Source organism: Nicrophorus vespilloides, unplaced genomic scaffold, assembly GCF_001412225.1.
Source record: "Nicrophorus vespilloides isolate i.1.1-1 unplaced genomic scaffold, Nicve_v1.0, whole genome shotgun sequence".
NCBI classification, from domain to species: Eukaryota; Metazoa; Arthropoda; class Insecta; order Coleoptera; family Silphidae; genus Nicrophorus; species Nicrophorus vespilloides.
The window spans coordinates 25522-49205 of NW_017097407.1; the positions used below are offsets into that span (position 1 = coordinate 25522).

General features: G+C 27.9%; 1 protein-coding gene across 1 annotated transcript; it reads right to left on the minus strand.

The window, feature by feature from the left end:
- Positions 1-3105: 3105 nt before the first annotated feature.
- On the minus strand, positions 3106-15515 carry LOC108560007 (D-xylose-proton symporter-like). Its single transcript, XM_017917418.1, has 10 exons — positions 15452-15515; positions 15204-15365; positions 14951-15113; positions 12630-12751; positions 10950-11188; positions 10697-10893; positions 10363-10592; positions 10126-10288; positions 8981-9096; positions 3106-3219 (listed from the first exon to the last, which is right to left on the minus strand). The coding sequence occupies exons 1-10, from the start codon at positions 15513-15515 to the stop codon at positions 3161-3163; spliced, it is 1515 nt and encodes a 504-aa protein (XP_017772907.1). The 3' UTR covers positions 3106-3160.
- Between the last annotated feature and the right edge of the window lie 8169 nt (positions 15516-23684).

The window sequence follows — 23684 nt, forward strand, 5'->3', positions numbered from 1 at the left end:
TCTCCGACGGGAGGCGGCGGCGACGTCGACGTCGTTTAACCGAACGTCGTTACAGATATAGCATTCGGCACACGGTACCAACCCACTCCACACTCCTCTCCTTTAAGATCAACCTGCATTTGCATTCGGCATTCCATCCGACCATTTGGCCACTCAGTCTTTGCTTCTTCCTCCTCCGAAATTGTACGGGAATTATGATAAATATAACCATGATTCTCTTATATTTTTGCCATCTGCTCAATATTCCGCGTTTTTACTCATTCTGGCTATTTGTTTTCATGACCCGCTTCTCCAAAAAGTCTTTCCTTCATTCTAGGCCAACTAAATTTAAGTGATTTTAAACATTACTTCATAATCGAGATCGCACACACATACATATATACATACAGTATACACATATATTCATACTTATACACATCTATTTTTTTTTAATTTTACAAACAACTTCCCAGAATGTTTTTTCTCACGCAACCTTTCTGCTGTAAAGTACGAAAAATTGTTGATTTAACCTAAAAAGCTTGTACATAATTTATTACATATTAATAGTTCAATGTGTTGAGAAATACTTCAGCGTTCTGCGAACGCATACGCGATTCCGCGGATGTATACAATTTATCATATATACCGATGTTACACAAAATATCGAAATTATTAATATTAGCAAATTATTTTCCTCTGTTCACATAATAACTGCAATAAACATAAATACTCAATTCAAAATACGATTATAGTGTTTAGAAAATATATTTTGAGAAGCACAAAACAATATTAAATAAATTATAAACAATTTTATAATATAACAGTTAATACTAAATACAATATAAATTTACCTAATAAAAAAATTATTTTCTTAACGAATTAATGAAAAATAAGAAAGCAAAACATCTCATTAAACAACAATATTAAAAAAAAGAGTAGTTGACCAAGTATTTATTTCTAGCGTAAGGAAAAGGGTTTCTCTTTAATTTAATAAAATATAATTTCATAATAAAAAGTAAACTAAACTAAATATATACAATTATTTAGGAAACTAAATGATGTTTAATTAATTTTCTCAGTAATTATTTCATCAGTAGTAATGTATGATCATTATTTAATTCTTATGAGTTCTATATCATATAATGATGACGTCTATTAACGTTACCTCTTATAACAAAACTTGCAATTGTTGGAAAACATAGTTATTACATGTTATATTGATAGAATTAGACGCAAAATATGACCATATAGCTGGCTCAATTAACCTTTAAAGTGACGATGAAGAAGTTGTTAGAAGATTTAAAGTAACTTCTTAGCAAGAAAGTCAAACAAAATGAAGAATAAATTTAGTTTAGTGAATATGATCCTGTTTTGGGAAGAAGTATTATTGCTAAGTGATTAGTGTTCAATGCAATAACTCCGTATAGCCAAATATATGAAAGAGAAAACGAAGTATCGCTTTGCGAAGTAATTTTGTGATACTCAGTCTATTCGTTAATACTTATATGAAGCTTAATTAAATAATGTAACTTTATGCCATTCATACAAAATAATTTTTTGTTTGTAAAAAAATATTGGTAAATATTATAAATAAAAGATTAAACAAAAATCATTGCATTTCTTCTTTATTAATTAATGTATGGTATACATTTATATTATCTGATATTTTTAGTAGACATTTTTGTAATAGATTAGAATACTACTTATTTCTGTCCTTAAGTATTCTGATTTATACTTACAGTAGACACCAATTAGTTTTCTATGCTTTATATTCAAGAGTTTTTGTTACAAACATTCTTAATGTGATAGCATACTTTTAATGTCTGTAATTAAGTATGTAATTTGTTTTTATTTTAATTTAATTTAAATATGTGTAATTGAATTTCCATATATTGATTAAACTTTGCATATATTTGAAATATTATACAAAATTACTTAATTACTAACAACTATCATCTGACATAGATATAAGAAACTTAAATACTTAATGAAGAGATGATCCAGCAACCCCACTTCACATGTGCAATAATTATTTATGCACTTGCAAAGATTGATTATTAAAATCGGTTGGGTAAGTCTTGCGGTTTAAACCTCTTCAGTCTTCAACGATGATCTGCAGTATGCATCAGTTGGTTTGGTTGATTCTCTAGCCGATGATGGTATATTGTGCTAGCCTTTGCTATTTCTTCCTTGACGAAACTAATGTTAGCTTGCTTATGGACGTCATCGTTTGTGAAGAACCATGGAGCATTGGTAATTTTCCTCAGCGTTTTGGACTGGAATCTCTGTATTAGAATAGCTTTATACAGAAGCATTTTGTTTTCTGTTGATATGCAAAATGCATTCTGAAAAAAATACATATATGTAAATATAACAAAATGAAATTATAAATTAAACCAAATAAAAGTAAATCTTCTCAAAATGAAACAAATAATAATTAATTCTGTGGCATTATTCGGCTGGAGAATGATAAAGTTTATCCGAACACGGTCTATCCTCCCTTCATGATGAATGAACCGGCAGTCTCCTGATTCATACTCTTATGAGACTCCCGTTCCCAAACAACAACATCAAACATTACAACATATACATGATGTCCCGAAAAGCAGACGTGTGTTTCAACATTAAAGTTGTCTATGATTTTCTGCATTCTTTGGCGAGTTTAATTTGTTAATATAGGTTGTAACTATGTGGTCATTTATTGTATTAGCCTGTGAATTATGTTGTCCTGAAGGTCTTTAAGTAGAGAAATAATATTATAGACTTACTAAAAACGTGATATCAACGAATTTGACCCAAATCGTTAAAATTAAACGTTACTTTTATTATTTTCATTTTCTGCCACAAAACATAATAAATCAAGCGAAAAAGGAAAATAGTATGTTTATCGAAACATGTCTCGCTCAATCTGAGCAGTTTTGTTTTTCTCCCTCGTTTTTTAAACTTAATAAATCATAAAATTAAATTAAAACTAATCCCATGAATAAATCATCGTTACTTTTGCACGATCCCACACGCATGCACGGATTCACCGTTTGATGGCTTTCCGTGAAAATATAAAGAAACGAGAAGAAAAACAAAACAGAGAGAAAAAAAAAACAGCGAAAAGTTTCCAGGATTTGCGATTGTTATTTATGCAGCAGCGTCTGTGATCCCTGCAGCTCCTGGTCAATCCACGCCATTAATCATACAGAGCGCGTTTCTTCAGTTTCGGTAAAGCCAGAGAAAATATTGCACCAACTGAAACAAAACAAAAATAACAATCATATATATTATAGAATTTCAACAAATGCTTTGGCATGTCATAAGCAACTAATATTTTTCAATTGATTTATATCAATGAGTTACTGTACCGACGGAACACGCTAGGATCGCCATCTATTGACTTTTATACAAACTTTCCTGAGTGATTCCAATTATTGTATAAAATATATAGGAATATTTTGTAAAATATTAGCAAAGAATAATTTAAATTTATATATTTAGTCAAAAGTTGTTTTTTAACTTTTATTGTTATTCAATTAATTATAAATATGGCCAATAATTTAACCAAATTTGTAATATTATATATATGATTCAATGATATTAAACATAAAATATTTTTCAGTGTAATTTAATAATATTATTGATTTATGCTTGATTTCTATGATATTACACAATGTGTATACTTTGTAATTGTTATTGAGTACAAATTTATTAGAATTTAAATTACATTTATTTCCTATTTGAAAATTGTGTAGATTTGTGTTGTATTATTTGTATCATCAACGGAGTAGAAAATAACAGTAAAGATTGATCAATGACTGCAATTTTTATATGGGATGAAACTATTTTTATGTAATTAACTAAGTATTCCAGTAAATAGTTCCTGTACCGACGGCACATGCTTGGATCGCCATCTATTGACTTTTATATAAACTTAGCAGAACTCCCGGTCTTACGTAGAAAATTCTAAAAGCTCTAACTTGTTACAAGGAGATATATAGTGATAAAAAATAACTGTCCAAACAAAAAATCTTTTATCGTTTTTTCATTAAATAATTGTGATGTCTGCATTGAAAAGTAAAAGTAAGTCAGTAATACGAAATTTAACATACATAAAAGTAAAAACCATGATAAAGAGTGGTAAGATAAGTATATTTTGATTTTTTGAATTCCCTCAACTTACGAACAAATTCGACTTACGACCCTTTGGGACGGGATACCTGTATTGTTTAAAAATGTATAGGAATTTTAGAAAAAAAAGCCCGAATTTATGTAACACCTATATATGAATTAAATTGATTTGTAACAAGGACAATTTGTATACTTTTTAATTATTATTGAGTGCAAATATTATATGAATCACATTTATTTCCTATAAAAAAATAAAATAAGAAACTGTAGCAAAGAAATAAAAAAAAACTTAAGAAATATAACATATAGATTTGTGTTGTATTATTTGTATCTTCAATTTTTTATATACGATGAAACTATTTTTTATAAAAAGTCCAAAGTTAGAAATAAAAAAAGTCTCAAAAATATTTTTTACTTGGTATTCTTTTTTTTTCTACTGTGGTAGGTATGCAGTTTCGGAGCAATGACAAAGGAAAAGTGTGCCGTGCCAAGGGCTACCGTGGGCCGCATTGAAAAGAGTGACACCAATTATTTTGATTTTCTTTTGACTGTTTCCCTCATCCGCCGAATAACCGTCCATAATAACATCTGATTAGGGATGCCAAAATAATGAAAAAAAGGGCATTTTTTCTTTAAAGAAAATTAATTTAATCGATAAAGAATCACACACATCCAGACAGGTATTCGTAAATTATATATACTTAAAACTATTTCTATTATTCTCTTCCGACAGTCCAATGTAAACAGAGAAAAAGAAATGAAACGGTTGGGGTATATTGATCAAGTTCTTGATGTTTGAACTGGTTACGCGTTTTTAGTACACTTATCTTGATCAGCAAGTTATATTATATTACATATTATAGAGTAATGTTGTATTGTTTGACCATAAATTATATTTGTTAATGAAGAATTTACTTAGAATTAAAGTTTTTAAAATGGTTGATTAATTTTTTTTTCAAAAAATTATTTAATTAAATTGAAATGAGAAAAAAATGTAATTATCAAAACTATGCAAACTATACTGTAAAACTATATAAAAAGTTGAAAGGTCTTCAAATTGATATTAAATTAAAATAGAAATATAATAAATACATCGAATTTTCCTAAGTGTAAGACGTTCTAATGAATAAGAAGCACCTAAATTTTTGCATCCGTACAACGAAAATGTACATATCAAAACTACGCAAACTATATATAAACTTGAAAGGTCTTGAAATTGATATTAAATGAAAAGAGAAATGTATCAAATAAATCGAGTTTTCCTAAGTATAACACGCTCTCATGTAAAATACGAAACTTCATTTTTTCACCTAGACAACGAAAATGTAAATATCAAAACTACGCAAACTATACTGTAAAACTATGCATAATGTTTAAAGGTCTTAAAAATGATATTAAATTAAAATAGAAATGTAATAAATATATTTAATTTTCTTAAGGATAAGACGCTCTTATGTATAAGACGCATATTTTGTAACCCGGACAACGAAAAAGTGTTAAATACAAATCTACAAGTAATGAGTAATGAACTAGTAGAAAATATATACTATATATAGTTATGATTATTCTCGTTTTTTCAAATTATTGTAAGGAACGAAATCCAATATTCTCCTTTATATGTAATAAAATTAATATATTTTACGCCAATTCATTCTATATTGTAAAAAGTAACAATTTTTATTTATTTTATGGATTATATATAACAGTAGTATATTAAACAATTGGAACAGAAAGACTTTGGCTGGTCAAAAAAAGAACAATAATTGAATGATTTACAGGTGTATATACACTCATTTTACATGTTTTCGCTTTTGAATTAATAAATAAATGTTAAAAATAATCGATTTACACGTTTTTCTCAGGAACTGTATTAATTTGTTTATAATGTTCATTATTAAGAACAATTTCGTAGTTCATTTTCGATGGTATTTTTTTTGCGAATTAAGTTATTTGTCTTTATTTAATTTAATATAATTAAAATTTGGAAACTAATACAACAATATTTTGTATTAAATAAAATCTATAAAGTATTTAACTTCGAAAATCGAAACCATTTCCCCAATTATAATGATACGTAACTAGTATGTAAATAGTAAAAATGTGGATTTTTTTAGTGCAAAATTACTGTCGAGAAATTGAGTTTATAAAAAAATTGTAATTAAATTCTTCCAGAACTGAGATGCATTTATTTTTGTATTTATATCGATTTATTAAAGAATATTATAATTAAACCCAAAATGTTCAGTAACTATTATTGTTTGATTAAAGTTAAAGTGATTCGCTAATATGTGAATTAAAAGTAAAAAAGAACAACAACAACAAAACAAAAAATGTGCCGAGAGGAAGACGCGAAGGCAGGAAAATTTGTTGAGAAGTTTGTAAATACGGAAAGAAAACATTCGAGTTATTCTTGAACCAATACCAATGCTCGCATATGTTCACGCGAACCGTGACGGCACGTGCACACACACACACACACACACTCGAATACATACATGCATTCATATATATATATATACATACATGGATGCATGGATGCATGCATACACGCACACACACGTACGCATACCGGCACCTTAAAAATAACCCGCTTTTAACTACTACACTCCTGCTCTCATCAATATTGCTCGTATGCTATGCATTTTTCTTACACCGCGTATTAAAAATCATTAATCGATGCCCATATCGGACGAGAGTGTTAACTAACGCCAAGAGAAAAACAAATACCTCATCTCGCCTGTAATTGGTCGGAGGCGAACGGAAGTGGAGCGGTTCCGTTGTTATATAAACACTTATTATTATTACTTGAGGCTTAGTGTAAATCGGTTTAAACAATACAGGTGTATCGATTTCCATCGACGAGCGTAGTAAATTACATTCACAAAATATTATTTCATAGTAAACAAAGTTATTTCCTACACATCGCAATGGAAATAGATTATTATTGTTACGTGCAGCGAGCCGAATTTCTTAATACTTAATAATATTATGTTAAGAGTTACCTACATAGATTTGATCCACATGTTGCGTAGAGTAAACTTATTATTCTTTGTACAATTAATTTTATAAAAAAAAGATTATTATTATTGATAACTAGTGCAACCAATTCTAAATAAGAATATTCTATTAATATATTATGAAGAAAAGATGATTCATAGTAAGAAAATAGTATTAATACCACTTTATTAGACCAAATTTAATACGGATTTGTTGTTAATTTAAAATGTTACGGTCGATAGCTTATAGACCAAAATAAAGAAACAATATTGTAAGTAATTATATATAAAGTAATACAGTTTATAATGATAATTTTGTCATTAATTTATTTATTCATAAAATATTGAACTAAATATTTCCAAAAATAAATTATTTTATATTTGTTAATTTTAAAAAAGTATATAGGTATAGTAAGTATAAAGGTATGATAATATTTACTTCTTATATAAATTATACTACCAAAACTCAATTATTTGCATAACATATAAGTTAATAGAAATTGTATTAACTCACTTAATCAATACAAAAAATAATAACAGTTATAAATAAATAGTATATAATTACAAAGTACTTTAGATGTAAGTTATATAAATTGTGTTAACTGTATATACACTAATTTATAATAATTATATGCAATTAACTAATAACTGATTCAATAAAACATTTTAAAAAATAACTATATATAAATTTAAGTAAAACTTTCCTTTTATAACTAAATTTAAACAAACCTAAGTAACATTACCTAAATTAAGTAAATTAACATTAAACCTAAATTTACCTTAAATATCATAACCTTAAGTAAATAATATAATAAACTAAAATTTATAATTAAATCAATTATTTTTTTTAGAAAAAAAAAGAAAGATTAAATGTAAAATATTGAAAAAAAAAGTAATTTTAAACTAATTCAAACTATATCAAATGAACTTTGCTTGAATATGAAGTCAGTAGGCTATGTTTATATATGATTCACATCGAGCGAATGTATCAAAACTATTTGAAATATTTGAGATTTTAATTAATGTTGGCAGTATAAAACGCACATTTGTTATCCACAATTTAAATGACGTTATAGATCAGGCATATTTTTTTTTGAAGAGCGATCTGCGGTCCACTGGTGGTCCGAGCAGGTTTTCTTGGAGACCTCCAGGTGGTCCCTATGGAAACCTGCCCTTCGCAATTTAATAATGGAGCCATATATTTAAATTGAAATGCGGAATTCTTATATGGTTAGAACGCTCACATGTCTTTGCCTCAATTCAAATTACATTCAATTATTTTATATGAAGAGAGATATATTTATGAGAATATCATTTTTTTTTCAGTAACAGTTAAAGTAATTCCTACTGTTAGATTATAAAAGTTAAGCAAGGATATGTGATCTTTTAACTCTTTTTGAATGTGCCTAATATATATAGGAAAGAGAAATTTCCATTTAATTCGGTTGGTATGTCAAAGGATGAATCTTGATAGACCATACCATCCGATGTTGATTCAGTTTATGAATTAAGTTATCTTAAAATTGGATGAGTCTAGAAATTTAAGAATATCTAGTCCCTTAAAGAATTAAGAATTTGGTAAGAATGACATGTCATGAAGGTCAAGTTGACATGTGTCTGTCAAGTTGACATATAAAAAAATGCAATTTTACGATATTCAGTTATATTAATTGTAGAGTAATTAATAATGAAAAGCAGCGTTTCTCAACCGTTTTGTCGCTCGATTTGTATGTAGTGACCTAATTGTTTAGAACTTAAAATTTCACTTGATTTGACGTAAGGTGACAGCTGTCATTTCGTGAACTATTAAAATATCAACGCGATACAATATTGTCATAGGTTGAGAAACGCTGAATATGTCTAATTATTGTATTGAAAAAGACAATTACCTTCAAGAAGTGCTGCAAAGACTACGAATATCCATTTACACTGTACTACCATGAACCGTTCCAGAAGCGTCACAGCCACATGCTTCAAAATTTCAATTTCGCCTAAAGAAGTTCCTCTAAAATATATTAAGAACAAAGAAATATTAACAAGAATCTATAGACAATTTTATTTTTAATATTTTTATCAATAACTTTAATTTTACGATATAGGATAAAATTCCTTTACAAATTCCTAAAATTAATTATAATATATGTTTATAATTACAAATTTTCTAGGTATTAAGAAAGAAAGTCTTGCAATAAATTTATTTAGTTTTTTCTCTTTTTTTTTCCTTCACTGAGTTACTGCTTGATAAACAAATTAAATCTTCGGTTTACTCTTAGAAACAAAGGATTCTTGTATGCAGTTGGAATACTTTCGATCCATATAAATCTTGTTTTAATTTCTAAATAAAACGTTGCGCCAAGTAGATACAGTTGGCGCATACAGTCAAGGACAATTTTCCTTTGAAAATGTACTATTTTTATTGGCGTACAGCCTGAGTATGCATGCCATCAATTTGATGTAAAAAAAATCTAATGAATTTTATTAATTTTGTACAGAAAAATAAATACTTCTTTTCATTATTCCATAACTTGAATCTAACTTATTTATATACTATACTAGCATTTTTATTAATTAATCTACTAATTAAATGAAAAAAAATTCAAACACTATTAATCGTTTCACTTGTCGAAATTAAACAAAAATAAAACTAACCCAAATCTACCTAACTTAACGAATACAATAATTTAATTGTAATACAATAACTCGCATAGTACTGCTTCGATCAGTCCGGAATTAGTATAGTCCGGTTTAAAAATTTCAAAGCAAACTAATATTTAATTGAGAAATTTTACTTTTTACAGTTAAGTCTCTTTTGTGCGGTTTATTTAAAATTTTACGATTGTCCGTACTATGGTAAGTTTTGCTGTATTTATGAATGTTTGTCTAAAGTTGTGATTTTAGATTATATGAAAAGAAGTAGTAGTTATTTTGAGCTTTTTAAAGGGTTATTTTTTAACTTTGAAAAGTACTGATATAGATTATTAAAAATAGTAATATACTTAAATATAATGAAGTAAAAGAAGTTGAAAACAAAGACCTTATTGCAGTGGGGAACATTTCTATAGTCAAAACATTGAGCGCCGAATCAGCTGTGGCGAATCCGATGACCGCGACGCACGAGATGACAAATCGGGCCGTGTAGCTGGACCCGATGAAAGACAAGGACAACATCAGGAGTCCTGATAAAAATAACCCAGAAACTGAAAGACACAACAGGAGAAATGAGCGCGTGAGAATACGCAGAAAAAAATTTACGATGTGGAGGGCGACTTACAGACCAGATATTTCCGGTCCACGTACGAAACGAAGACGATGGTCATCACGTGTCCGACGACGCTCACGGATGCGAGCACTAGGAAATCTCTATACATGCTGATGTCGACGTTGTAATCCTTGCAGTCCCTGTAGAGCGGATGCTCGAAATGCAGCCAATTCATCCCGTCGAGGAGGCACGCATCATTATAGACCATCGTCTTTGTCAACATCATCATTAACAGGAACAAACTGCGAACGGTGGGAATAAAAACAAAGAATAATGATGTTAACGAATCGACGGAATTATAGGCATTAGGAAATAAATGGAGGGCGGATGGTCGAACTATAAATACCCCAAACAAGTGGCCAATTTCAGAATCGAACAGAGCATGATTGATCCGCAGAATTGTTTAGTCATCAAAATAATCATCGATTTCCTCACGCGCTTCAGTATTATAAAACACCTCCTCGAGGAGAACGTATGCGGTATGTCTCTTTCAGTGTTTATTCCGAAATTCGCAATCTTGCCCTGAAGATCCACGTCAGTTAACTAAAATAAAAGGAAAAATCAAATACCAATGTTTCAAATAATATGAACACATTTACCGGATATCCTGTGGCAAGCTTCGATTTGTTGATGGCAAAGATTTCGCTAAGTATGAAGATAGCTTGAGCTGGTCTATTCTCGTAGACCAAATATCTTGGACTTTCCAGTATTAAGGCCGATACACAGGCTGTGAAGACGCTGATGAAGCCTGTAAAGCCGTACAGCAATCTCCAGCTGACCAAACGAGCAGAACTACCTCTGTATTCGATCACCACTGGCATACAGCTAAATGAAATTACTGAAACCAAATTCATAAATGAACATATTCACTATTGTAAAATATGACTAATATTATAAGATTTTTATTATTTGGGCAGAAAGGTTTACTATTAGAAGCTAAGACTTGTAATAATCATCATCATTTGTGTATTACGTATACTAATAATTAATCATATTAGGGAATATCTACTAGGAATTTGATATTATTAGTCATCTATTTATTGATATTTTGAAATGATGATTTACATCAGAAAATTGGAAAGCTCCTCCAGTTTGCATAGATTAACAGTAATAGTTAATAAAACTCAGAAATACTTTACTATTCATAAATTAATTAAAAGAAAGTATTAGTATTTTGTTTACATATAGATTAATAGTTTACTTACAGAGACGTCATTAAATGTAAGTTGTGTTTTTTAGTATTTAAAAATTATTTTTCTTCAATGTTCTCAAATATTGCAACTTATGCTGTATTTTAAAATAAAATTGAATTTCCTGTGGTTATGCACAAAACAAATAGTAGTTGGTAAAGTGAAGTGAACATTGTGTATTTACCATAGATTTTTCCAACGTAAGTAAATATTCATTTTGATGTCATTTTATATAGTGTATATTTTGGTGTGAAGTCTTGATTACGTGTACAATTAATATATTGCAATTGACAATAATTTTACATTATTTAAACAACAAATTGTCTATAACTAAATATACAGTTAAAGAAATATTTCTTCGCTACGAATCAAAAAAAAATTACCTAATTTTGACTTCGTTTATTTCAATTTACACCTTTTTTAAACTAATCAGATTAATTGACTCTGAAGCAAATAAAATGTATATAATATGTGTGACGTATATTGATATTATTGTAAAAATATAGTAATAATAAACATAATAACTTATGTCAATGATTCTAAATACATGCAAAAGATTATTAGCATACAATTATTTATAATTAGTAAAGTTATATTATATCTTTATATAACTATAGAAATTACTTTACACAATTTATGTGCATATCACCAACAAAAAAATCTGAATAAGTAGATTAAAAATTTGTTAATTAACAAATAATTATTCTATTTTCATTAATAAGCAGAAAAACTGCGGTCAATATGATTTTTTATAAATCTGCATATAAACAGTTAATTGAAAAATAATGTAAATGAATTTTTCTAGAGAAAAGTTTCAACTGACCATTATTTAAAAAAAACTGTAAAAAACGTCAATGGATAAAGGAAATATACACATGCGTAATTATTGTGTAAAACTACGATGAGAATGATCGGATTGTAAAAATAAAACAGGTGGAAAGTGTCCAGTGTTTACACCTTACAATGTTAAAAAAGAAAACACGCTGTTCTTCCTGGAAGTTTCGTGTCAGCAAGCAGAAGGATCAGATATTAGGAATACCATTCCCTTACGCACTTGCAGCAGCTATGCGTAATGGATGCATTACTTACGGACAGCGACGATCGTTCCCAATCTCGCGAAGATATCTAAGAATATTATGCTTTTCGATCGCTTGTAAATGGGTAAAACCTCGATCAATAGAATTTTCGTCACATTCCAATTTGCCACTAACCTACAACACAAAACGAATAAAGATATATAATAAATAAATGTGTGCTTTAAGTTAAGTTAAAACATGTAAAAGTACATAAACGGTATTAATGTATACATTGTATACAACGTATATCGGTAAAAGTTAAATATGAATATGAGATACACTTGTATATTAAGGTTGAAATGTGTGATTGAAATAAAGTATACTATTTGTAATTTGTATACAATTGTTTGAAAATCCTCTAGGCGGACTTTGCCCTGTTCCTGTTCTAAGATAAGTTTACAAAAGTTGATAAATATTAAGAAATAATAGAAATTTTATATTAGTTTTACTTACTTTTTCGGGTGTATAAATATGAACAGTGTTTGACGATATTTATTAGAGCATCAACCTCGTTATATTTTATTTGTTAATAAGTAAGACTATTTTGGGAATGTTGTAATATTTGGAGAATACTGAGAGGAAGGAAGGACTACAAATAATAGACAGATTTAGATCTGATTGCAAGTTGCGAAATAATAAACATTGATTGAAAATCGAATATAGAACGTGTGTACGTTTTGCGGGAGTGATGGACTGGAAATTTGCTCAAAAATAAAAAAAAAAAGGAATCTATATATAACTTAGAAATTATACACTACAAAGTTTTCTTGTTTCATATTATTATTAATAATATAAATTATTGCTTCGTTTAATAGTTTTTTTCTTTAATTTAACGTTTACTTATATTTATAATAAATTTAAATTAATTGCATCAACCAACCTATTTATTGTCAATAAGAACAACATCGAACATACTTAAAATTTATAATATTTTATATAATCGACTTGAATGTAATTATCATTGTGTATTTTATATTCATTAATTAAGCCATACATTAAGTGTATTTGAATTAGACGGTAATTTTTCACGTTTTTTTTTTGTTCCCGGAAAATGTATTATTAAATAAATTAAGGGCAAAGTTGACCAAAAGTTAAATAATTATGAATGCAAGTAAACTTCTATTTCCACCCCAGAAATAATATTTTGCATGCTAGTGAATTTTGACCGGGAATTATCTTCTAGTTTTAAACTAATTAAGAAATAATCAGCAAATCGGAAAGATAATTAAATATCAAGAAAAACAAATTAAAAAAAAAACATGTTTGCATATGAAACATACAGTTTTTTTTTATCAGTTAATTATCAGTTAACATTTTAATAATATAAGTTCTTGATTCACATTAAGTTTAATTAACAATATGTACGTATATTATAGTATATTATAAAAAATGCTGAAAATTTATTGAAGTTAGATTATTAATTGGGAATTTTGAAGATTTGTATTTCCGTTTGCCTGCGATCAAAATAAGCTTAATCTTTTACAAAATAAATAGAAAAGTGAATTAAAGAACATATGCATAAGAAACACATATTTCATTAAATTGATAGATTGTAAATACAGGGAAATTTGAAGATTCGAGATCAATATAAAAAAAATCTACCGTACTCATAGCAAATCTGAAATCTCTGAGATATCTCTGAATAAAGACATTTAATTCAAAATTACAGTTTGTATATTATATTTTTGTGAAGTGAATTTACCGAAGTTTTCCCGGGAATTTTCAATTTCACGTTTCTCGGGAACACAAAAATATGTACTGAAAATATTACACTCTAATTGTAATTAAATGTAAAAATAAAAATCATTAGTGATTTCTTGATGATATATGTTCTGTTTGTTGTTTATAAGTTTAAAAGAAGATAAAACATAAAATTGAATTACTTGAAAATTAAGTATAAAATGCTTCATAAGTATACTAAAATGGTAAACACAATGACTGTATGTTTAGAGTATTGTTAATTATTATTTTTTAAATATATTTACAAAATGCAAATTAATATTTTTATTTGTTTAAAGAGAATTCAGAAATCGATGTAAACATATTTAAGTAATATACATACGTAAGTAATTAGTGTCGAGTTATATGCAAATTCAATATACACTACATACATAATTGTAAAAATAAATGAATCAATAGAATTTTTTTTTGAAGTGAATGTGTTGATAAATTAAGAATGTAAGATAATAATAAATTGTTGATCTGTGAAGAGGTGAATACAAAAACGACATAAATTCTAATGTGTGTGCAAACTAATAGAAAGATATGTTTCATAATTAAATTGTGTGATAATACGTAAATTGAAATGATAAAAAACTAGTTGTAATGACTTACCCTGTTCCAAGTGCGAATTGGGCAAACATTATGGTGAAGATGCCGAAAGTGAAACTGGATGCCAAAGCGCCGATAAACACGAACATTAAGCTAAGGGAGATGATACCCTTGCGGCCGACAACATCGGAAGTGCTGCTCAAGAAGAAACCTCCGAATGCCATGCCTACGGAAGGTAAGAGTTAGTATAATAACACGAGATTTATTATATGTAAAACATCATCGATCTAAGATCATCGATTACAGATAAACTCACCCAAAGAAGTGGATACGTGGATGTTGAGGATCGTGTTCTCGGACATCGCGATGTCGCACGTGATAAGGGGCATGTAAATGTGCAGACTCATGAAGGCCATCGCATTTGCGAAGAAGCAGGAGGCGGTGAATCCGACCAGGAACTTGCTGTAGAGACCCCATCCTGTAATGCGAGCCGAAAATGTAAAGAAGAAAATGAAGAAAAAAAAACGGTGAAACGGTATTAGGGAAATGGTCGGTAAATTTCACCCGTCTTCAGCAGAGCGTCCTCGAAGTTTGACATCCCGGCCGGTGCGTACGGAAGTACTGACATTTATATTGTCAAATAAAACGGAACGTAAAAATGTCGAACGGGTCCCGTCACTAAATTCTTACAGAAATGCAGCAGCAGCATCGATACGAACTTGATACCGAAACGACAATAAACACCTTGATTACATGACTAATTTATGTTAAGCAGATAAAGATCGAAGGCAGCTGCCTGCGAACGTCGTCCATTCGAACCGAAGTTGAGGAAGAAGATACGTAAAACCAGAGCCTTCTGAACATCATTTTAAGATCTGGAAATTCGGCGATTAATTAAGGACCTTCCTGACCACCCACAAAAATAAACGACAATAAAATTGAAATATATGAATAGATAACAATAATCAATGAAATTATGCGCTCTTTCGGCACATACTTTAAATAATTATTTTGCAATATAAAATGCCGTAAAAGTTAATCAATGTACATTTTTTAACAAAGAAATTATAATTCATTAGGGCCCTTATCTTATCTCAAAAATATATATCTTAAACCTTAATAAAAGTTAATATATTAATAGATAACATTTATTCGCTTTTTCAGCATATGCATTTATTGGTACTTTTACCATTAATTTAATAATTAAAAGAGCTAAAATTAATTTTTTGAACAAATTTAATTAATATAAATCCTTACTAATCAACAAGAATACAAATATTAACAATACAAATAAATCTAAGGACAGGCGATAATATTTATTAACAATAAAAAATATTTATGTCAACATTGAACCAGACTTGTTTAATAAAAAATCGTAACAGAACTGAGATCTTTCACAAGCTTTTATTTCTATTTATTTACTTTACTTAGAACGCTCCTGAAAATACTTATAGGGGACACCAAAGTTAGGGACAAATCCCGAAATATCAAGACGTCTGGTCACTCTATTTGAAAGCTCTAAATGAATGGTTACTATAAATATTTACATTATAGTATTAAAAATACTGTAAAAATTAATCAATATATAAATTAAATTGGCACATAATGACATCTATATGCATGTATTTTCATGAAATGATCATCCAGGTAATATGTACTTCATATATACTTAATAATTTTCATTTTCTACCATGGTTAAAACATTACAAGACATTTTTTATTACTTCATTTACCAATTTTTAATATTCCACTAACTATTTATCGAAATAATTTTCTTCTACTTTATAGAACAACAATTTCCAATTTTTATTCTCTTAAGTTAAGATGTACTTTATCATATTGTTATATTAAATTGTTTTCTAGTTTAAGAATAAACTTCTGCATATTTTCAATAATCAAAGGTTATAGAAATATTTATCCATAAACGATTGAATGTGAACAAGGATTTTTCTTATTTAAATTTCCTTCATAGAATCCATTATTAATATTAATTAATTGTAGTTATTAAAAATTACGAAATTCTAAATTGTATTATTTATATCTTTTAATTGTAAAATTCCATAAAAATAATAATCTCTTTTATTATTATTTTGTATGTATGTATAAAAAATAAAGTTGTTTAGTATTTTTTTAAACGTGTGTTGATTTTTCTCAATTAAAATTAGCGAACTATAGCTGTATTTATTTTACTTTATGTTATAGCATTGTAGCATGTACATTGGATAAATATTTCTATTTTTTTTATATATATTTTGTTAATTTTACAATAATTAACAATTTTCATACAAGGACTTTAAAATGCATATAAATGCAAATATATATATACACAAAAACGATCATTATTAAAGTAATGTTCTGTAATATTTTTTAGAATTTGTTTTTATATTACTGAGAAAATGTTTTGTTTTGAAATATTCGAACTGCTGTAGTAAATCCGCACTGATCGATGCCGCACTATGTGAGGTACTGCTGAATTTGTTTCATTTTTTTTTAATGTGACGAAGCCTATCTACAGTTTTACATGATATTTGTAGGGTATTTCATAATTTGATCAATTTTTTTCATTTAATTTTGTAAACCTAACTTTATGTGAATGTAAAATTATCATATTTTGTCAAGTTGTTGTCGCTTGAGTATTTTCATATTTCTCGATATTCTTGAAAATATATCTTGTAAACATTGCATAATTAATTTGCAGTTCCCATCAATCCCTTTTGTTGCGTAAAAATCGAAAAGATTTACTTTTTTTCAATCTGAAAATTGAATTAAATTAGGTTCGCCCGTGGTGAAACGATCAAAGCAAAAAAAATATATGGAAATAAAACAGAAAGCTAAAATAATGTCCTTTCGCTCTGCCCTATCCGTCCATTCATTCTCACCTCCGCAATCGGAATTATTCAATTTTCAACACTTCATTAATAATCCAACAAAGATTCCCGTTTTCTTCATTGTGCGGTCCCTTTTCTTCGGGGTGGCGAAAACGACACCCGCTGGTGTTTCTAATCGCAAATCCTTGGGGAAAGGAAAAAAAGGTACGGAAAGTGAAAGGCAGCCAATGTCTATGGGGGGGATTTAACGTATACAAAGTCCATGCTTTTATCGGTCAATTAATTCCTTTAATGCTCTGCTGGGTGGGCGAAATTGTTTCACGCGTTCGCCACCGCTGGATCCAAGCATTCAACCCCTTTCATTTATTTTTCTTCTTCGTTCCTTTAATCGTGCCATCAGTCAAGTAGGGAAAACAATAAGGGTAACCACGGGAAACGGGGTGGAGATTCGATATTAATGTGCGGGAGAGGTTTGGCGTGAAGGGAGGATGTTAAAATGGCATTCATTATGAGACACTCACTCGACCGGCGGCGGCGGCATTTGTTTCCTAAACGAAAATCATCGTTTCCATTTTATTTAATTAACCGGATTCACGTAAATAATACTTTTTTTTGTGTACTCTTAAATACGTCTTTAAGGGGGATGGAAATAAAAAAAGTTAACCTCAGCTGTATTCACATCATCTACTAATTTTGAAAAATCGTTAATTACGGTTCTTGTTTTTGGTGAAATTAATTTTTAAATTACGTAACACCCCCAGCGTTCAATCAAATATTAAATGGACACATTTACTTCAACATCAAACTAATTCTGATCTCATTTTGAAACGTCTTGAAATAAATAAATGTTACACCTCTAATATTTAATGAACATAATTATATTAATCTTGAATAAGTTTTTGTACAACATATAATTTTTCAATATCATAATAAATTTATTTTAATTGTACCACAAATTTAATTTAATTAATTAATTATTTGAAGAAATATTTGTCTTTACTATTAATTATATAAATTCAATGTAACATAAAAATTGATTTCTTGAAAATATTGAACATATAAGAAATTTAGGAATTTCTAGACCTAACAAATTTTTAGTCAACTGAATCAACATTAACATCAAATTAAAGGGTAATTCATGTTCAAAAGGTTGCATGTACCACCGCTACTCAAAGAGTTAAAATGCAATGGAAATTGAGTTCTCGAACATAATTTCCTTTTTTTTTACACTACATATTCAACTTGTATAATCTGAAGTAAAGTTGTTTGCTAATTTAAAGCGAGAACAGAATTGTCACCGTATGCTAACATTTTAATAATAATAATTTATAGTCCAAAATACAACGAACTGCAATAAATTGTTAAAACAAAATAAAAATATTATAAAACATCTTTATTATTTATGATCAAAAACTTATCGACCAAAATCTTTTTCCATTAAAAAAAATATATAATTATTGGATGTTCGATAATTGAATTATTTGTTTTCCAAATAAGGGTTTTACTGTATATTTCTTTTTTATGTCGTATAGTGTTATTCACAATCTGTTCATCAATGTAAACATTGAGTAAATTTAAGATCGCAGTTGACATTAAATGGATAATCTTTCTCGGTAGATAGTTATCATTATGATGATTTGATTTTTTAATTTGTTGGTTGGTTGTCGTCTTGTATGTTAACTTCAGTAGTATATTGATGCTCTGCGATTTCACTATTTCCTTTTACTGTGAATCTGCTGCTATCCTTAACACTATCATTGTCCATCGACTTGGCTGAATGTCCATATGCAGAACCACATTAATTTCACTGTCCATCTGTGATGAACGATGGCCCTATTGCTGCAAGCACCGAGAAGGCTCACAAAAGGCCTGGCTTGACCAGGATTTGAACCTGTGCCCACTAGCACATGGATAGGGCGATATTACCATTTGATTTAACCAGTTGCCCTTACTGTATATTAAAATTTTATTTGTCAAAATCTCTTCATTATTCATGGATTTTGCAGAGAACATTCTTCAACATCATTAACAAATGCATTTTCATTTTGTGTTTTTCATTTTTGTTTGATAATCGAATTATTTGAAACAAAGACATACCCAAAACCAATGCTTTATTCTGATAGTTAACATCTTATTTGTCTTAAACATAAAATCTCAATACATAAAAATTAATGTATCATTCTCTTCATATAGATATATTTTGCAGTAAAGAATATTTGTTATATCACTTTATTTATTATGACTTTATTACAGTTAACGTTACGGGTCAATAATATTAAAGTCTACCGACAAATGATTAATTCTCATTATTTAATGCTAAAAACAGTCTGGGATTTTTTAAAAAGCAGAACAAATTTTGCATATGTCACAAAACGTTAATATTTTCTTGTTACTCTTGCTTATACAAAAAAAACACCTATTTTTTTTTTGAACGTAGGAATCCGTTGATTTTAACATGATATTTGAAAACAGTCTGGGATTTTTAAAAAGTATAATAAATTTTGTATACGTCACAAAACGTTAATATTGTCTTGTTACTCTTCCTTATACAAAAAAAAACACCTATTTCTTTTGAACGCAGGAATCCGTTGATTTTAACATGATATTTGAAATCAGAATTCTAAGATTTCGGGGAAAATTTTGCATGCACATTCGATCACACAAAGCACGTCCTATTTGTTTTATCAAAGAATTCTTCTTTACGAATGATGAAGCAGAAATGCAGTGTATATTGGATATTAGAATTACTGATTTTTCCCATTTTAACACATGGGAAACCAAAGTTATTCCACTTTGAAATTCAAATATTTCACGTATTTGCTATAGAAGGGTCACTTTGCCTCGAAATACACTATGGAAATTTTAAATTTCAGAACTATTAGATCACAATACTTATAAATGAATGTATTAAGCTTAAGCTACACATGACGTGTAAAATATTCTAATTCTTTGTATATTCTACATGGATTTTTCAAAGAAATATTGTTATTTTTTTTTAATTTTATTAATTACATAAAATTATATAATTATCATTATATTTTACTTCAATATCTTATATTACTTAGGAAAATGGAATAAAAAAAATGTAACACCTCCATCAATAAGTTCGCAGGATGACAAATCCAAGTTATTAAGAATTTTGTAGAAAAATTGTAAGTTTCCATGTAAGTACATTTCGAGGTAGTTCAATTTTCGTTAATGATTTATTTACTATTTACTTTGAAAACCATTACTGTCACAATCTGTCAATAATATTGATAATAAAATACAGGAAATTTTAAAAATGTTAATCTCCAAATTGACATATAGATTAAATACACAAATAATTATGAAATAAATTACTTCATATAGTCTAAGGCTTCTTAGATTATCTTATGTAAAGTTTTAAAAATAATTTGTCTCTGATTTACTTGTATTTTCTCTTCATTTCAAAGCAATATATTTATTTTAAAATAAAATTTCGATGTCTGTTGTTTCTTAATGTTCATATATAAAGGCCTTTAATCAGAGGTGTACAATTAACTTTGACCTCCCAAATGGTATAACATTGGGGCCCTGGGCTAAATCCGCCCCTGCTCTCATTAAAACAATATTTATTTTCTCCAATTTCTTATAATATCACAAATAATGTTATAAAATATATTCATAAATATAATTATTGAAAAACATAATTAAATTAGTAAATATATTGTAAATTTTAGTCAAAGTATAAAAATGTATTCATGATTTTTACTAAAAAAAATGTTTTTTTTTTCAACAAATAAACTAATCAATTAACATATTAAAAATGACATATTATCACGATTTTTTTTAAAATTACGTTAAATTGTGTGGAAAATTGAAGCGCAAACATTTGGTCAGTCGAGTGCCAAGAAGATATTTGAATTCGAAAAAATTGCACAAACATTTGGAATAGCATGATTTTTTTGTAGTCTCTCTCAGATATTTTGCCACTTGAGTGATTGTGCACCTAGTGGAAAGACATCACAGACTTAATCAAAATTTAACGAGTTAAAATATCCTCTTGGCAAGCTTTCAAAGTAGTTTCATATGTGTTTTTTTTTTATAAGTTAAAGGAAATATATTAATTTATCATTTTAATAGAGTTTCCTTAATAGAATGGATATGTGGATAAACTTTGGTGACTTGTGAAGAACTTGATATTTTGTAAATATTATGAAATAAAAATAACAACAAGAATTTTAGCAATACCTCAAGTAGTTTGGTTTCAAAAATTTTAATTGATTTAAAAATAAATTCTAAAAGAAATAATGTATAAAATTATTTCTGTATATATATTTTGTTTTGTTTCTTACAGACAAGTTTATTTTTGAAGTCTATTCTTGGTCCGGTTTTAAATAGTCCGGTCGGAATCGATTATCCGGACTATACGAGGTACAGCTATTGCACAAAATTTACTATTAAAGTATATAAACTGATCAGATTGTTTAGAACTTACCCAATATGTATATGTTCATTTATAGTAATAATTATATAAAAATTTTTATCATTAAATTTTTACGTTAAGGAAACATTCCAAAAGGTTAGTTAATAATATGAAATATTTATTTGAAAAAATAGTTAATTATTTAATTTACATTTTGTATTTGCAATAATTATATAATATAATCATTTTGTATCATAAAAAAAATCTAGATATTTTAATTACTTTTATCAGTTTTCAATATTTACAAAGTATAATGTGAGATTATAATATTGATTTTAAACCAATATTAACATCATTAGTTAAATGCACATTAAGTGTGCATATAAACATCGTTATAATTTCAGTTCGCCACGGTAATTTAACTTTAGGATCAAGTGTGTCTAACTTAGGGATTGACAACCTTCTTTGAGCAAAGAGTCATTTACAAGATATTGACTTTTTTTTTTATCTATCGAGCAGTACATAGCATTACAATCGCTATTTTTGCCAGTGAAATAAATTTTCCAATGTAGCCACATAAAGGTCATTGCTGTAAGTGTAATTTCTTATCTATAGGACCATATGCGGCTCCGGATTCGCGGGTTGACGACCCAGGGTCTAACTTAAACAAAAACATAGTTCTTTTATTTAGATATGGAGGTTTTGGTCTACGCTATCTAATTAGGTTATAAACGTTTAAACACTAAACATGTTATCTTAATTATCGTAATAATTATAAATAATAAACAAATATCCGAAAATAGTATTTCCGAAATAAGCACATCATTTGTATTTCCTTTTATCTCACTGTTATAACAATTAAGTTAGAATTTTATTTTAATATTTGCAATATGGTATAGTTTACATAGTATGAAAATTATAAATATTTAGGGGGTCGAAAAAAAATATAATGATGAAATGTTTGAGAATCACTGCTGTAGATGTTATTAGTGAAAATGAAATAACTAGTTATTTCAGAAAATAATCTACGGTAGTTACTTTATAAAATTGTTTTGTTATTTGATATTTTCACTAATTATTGATTAGTCTATTAAAAAAAATGACAAATTGTTTATTTATTTTTACTAAATACTAACTAATAAAACTTATTTAATTTCTAAAGTTATGATATTTCTCTCGTCTGTTTATTTACTTTATTTAATAAAATTTTGTTATTTTACTTAATAATTAGATATTATATTCTATAGTATATATAATATATAACTAGTTATTTCATAGAATACAGTTACATATAAGTAAATAAAATTTATTATGAAGAGTTATTGACCTTATACAAATCATTTTTTTATTATGTTATAGTATATTTAATTTACAATCTTATTCCTCTGAATATTAATTACATCTAATGGCGGTAGACATTTGCTTTTTGGTGAACTTCCCAATAGAAGTTTTTACTATTATATTCTTCTGTAATTTATTAGTTGGCTGCCGTCTACTAGGGTAAATTTAGTATATTGATGCTCTGCGATTCCACTTTTCCATTGGTCTGTGTAATACAAATCATTTAAACTAATATTTTATT

What these genes read in the sequence shown, in the direction of transcription:
- LOC108560007 (XM_017917418.1), bottom strand. Translation starts at nt 15,515, where the DNA reads ATGTCAGTACTTCCGTACGCACCGGCCGGGATGTCAAACTTCGAGGAC. An exon ending in AAATTGGCCACTTGTTTGGG is followed by an intron (nt 10,593 to 10,696) that starts GTATTTATAGTT and finishes CACCGTTCGCAG; the next exon opens with TTTGTTCCTGTTAATGATGA. An exon ending in CTTTGCAGCACTTCTTGAAG is followed by an intron (nt 3,220 to 8,980) that starts GTAATTGTCTTT and finishes GTTTTGTTTCAG; the next exon opens with TTGGTGCAATATTTTCTCTG.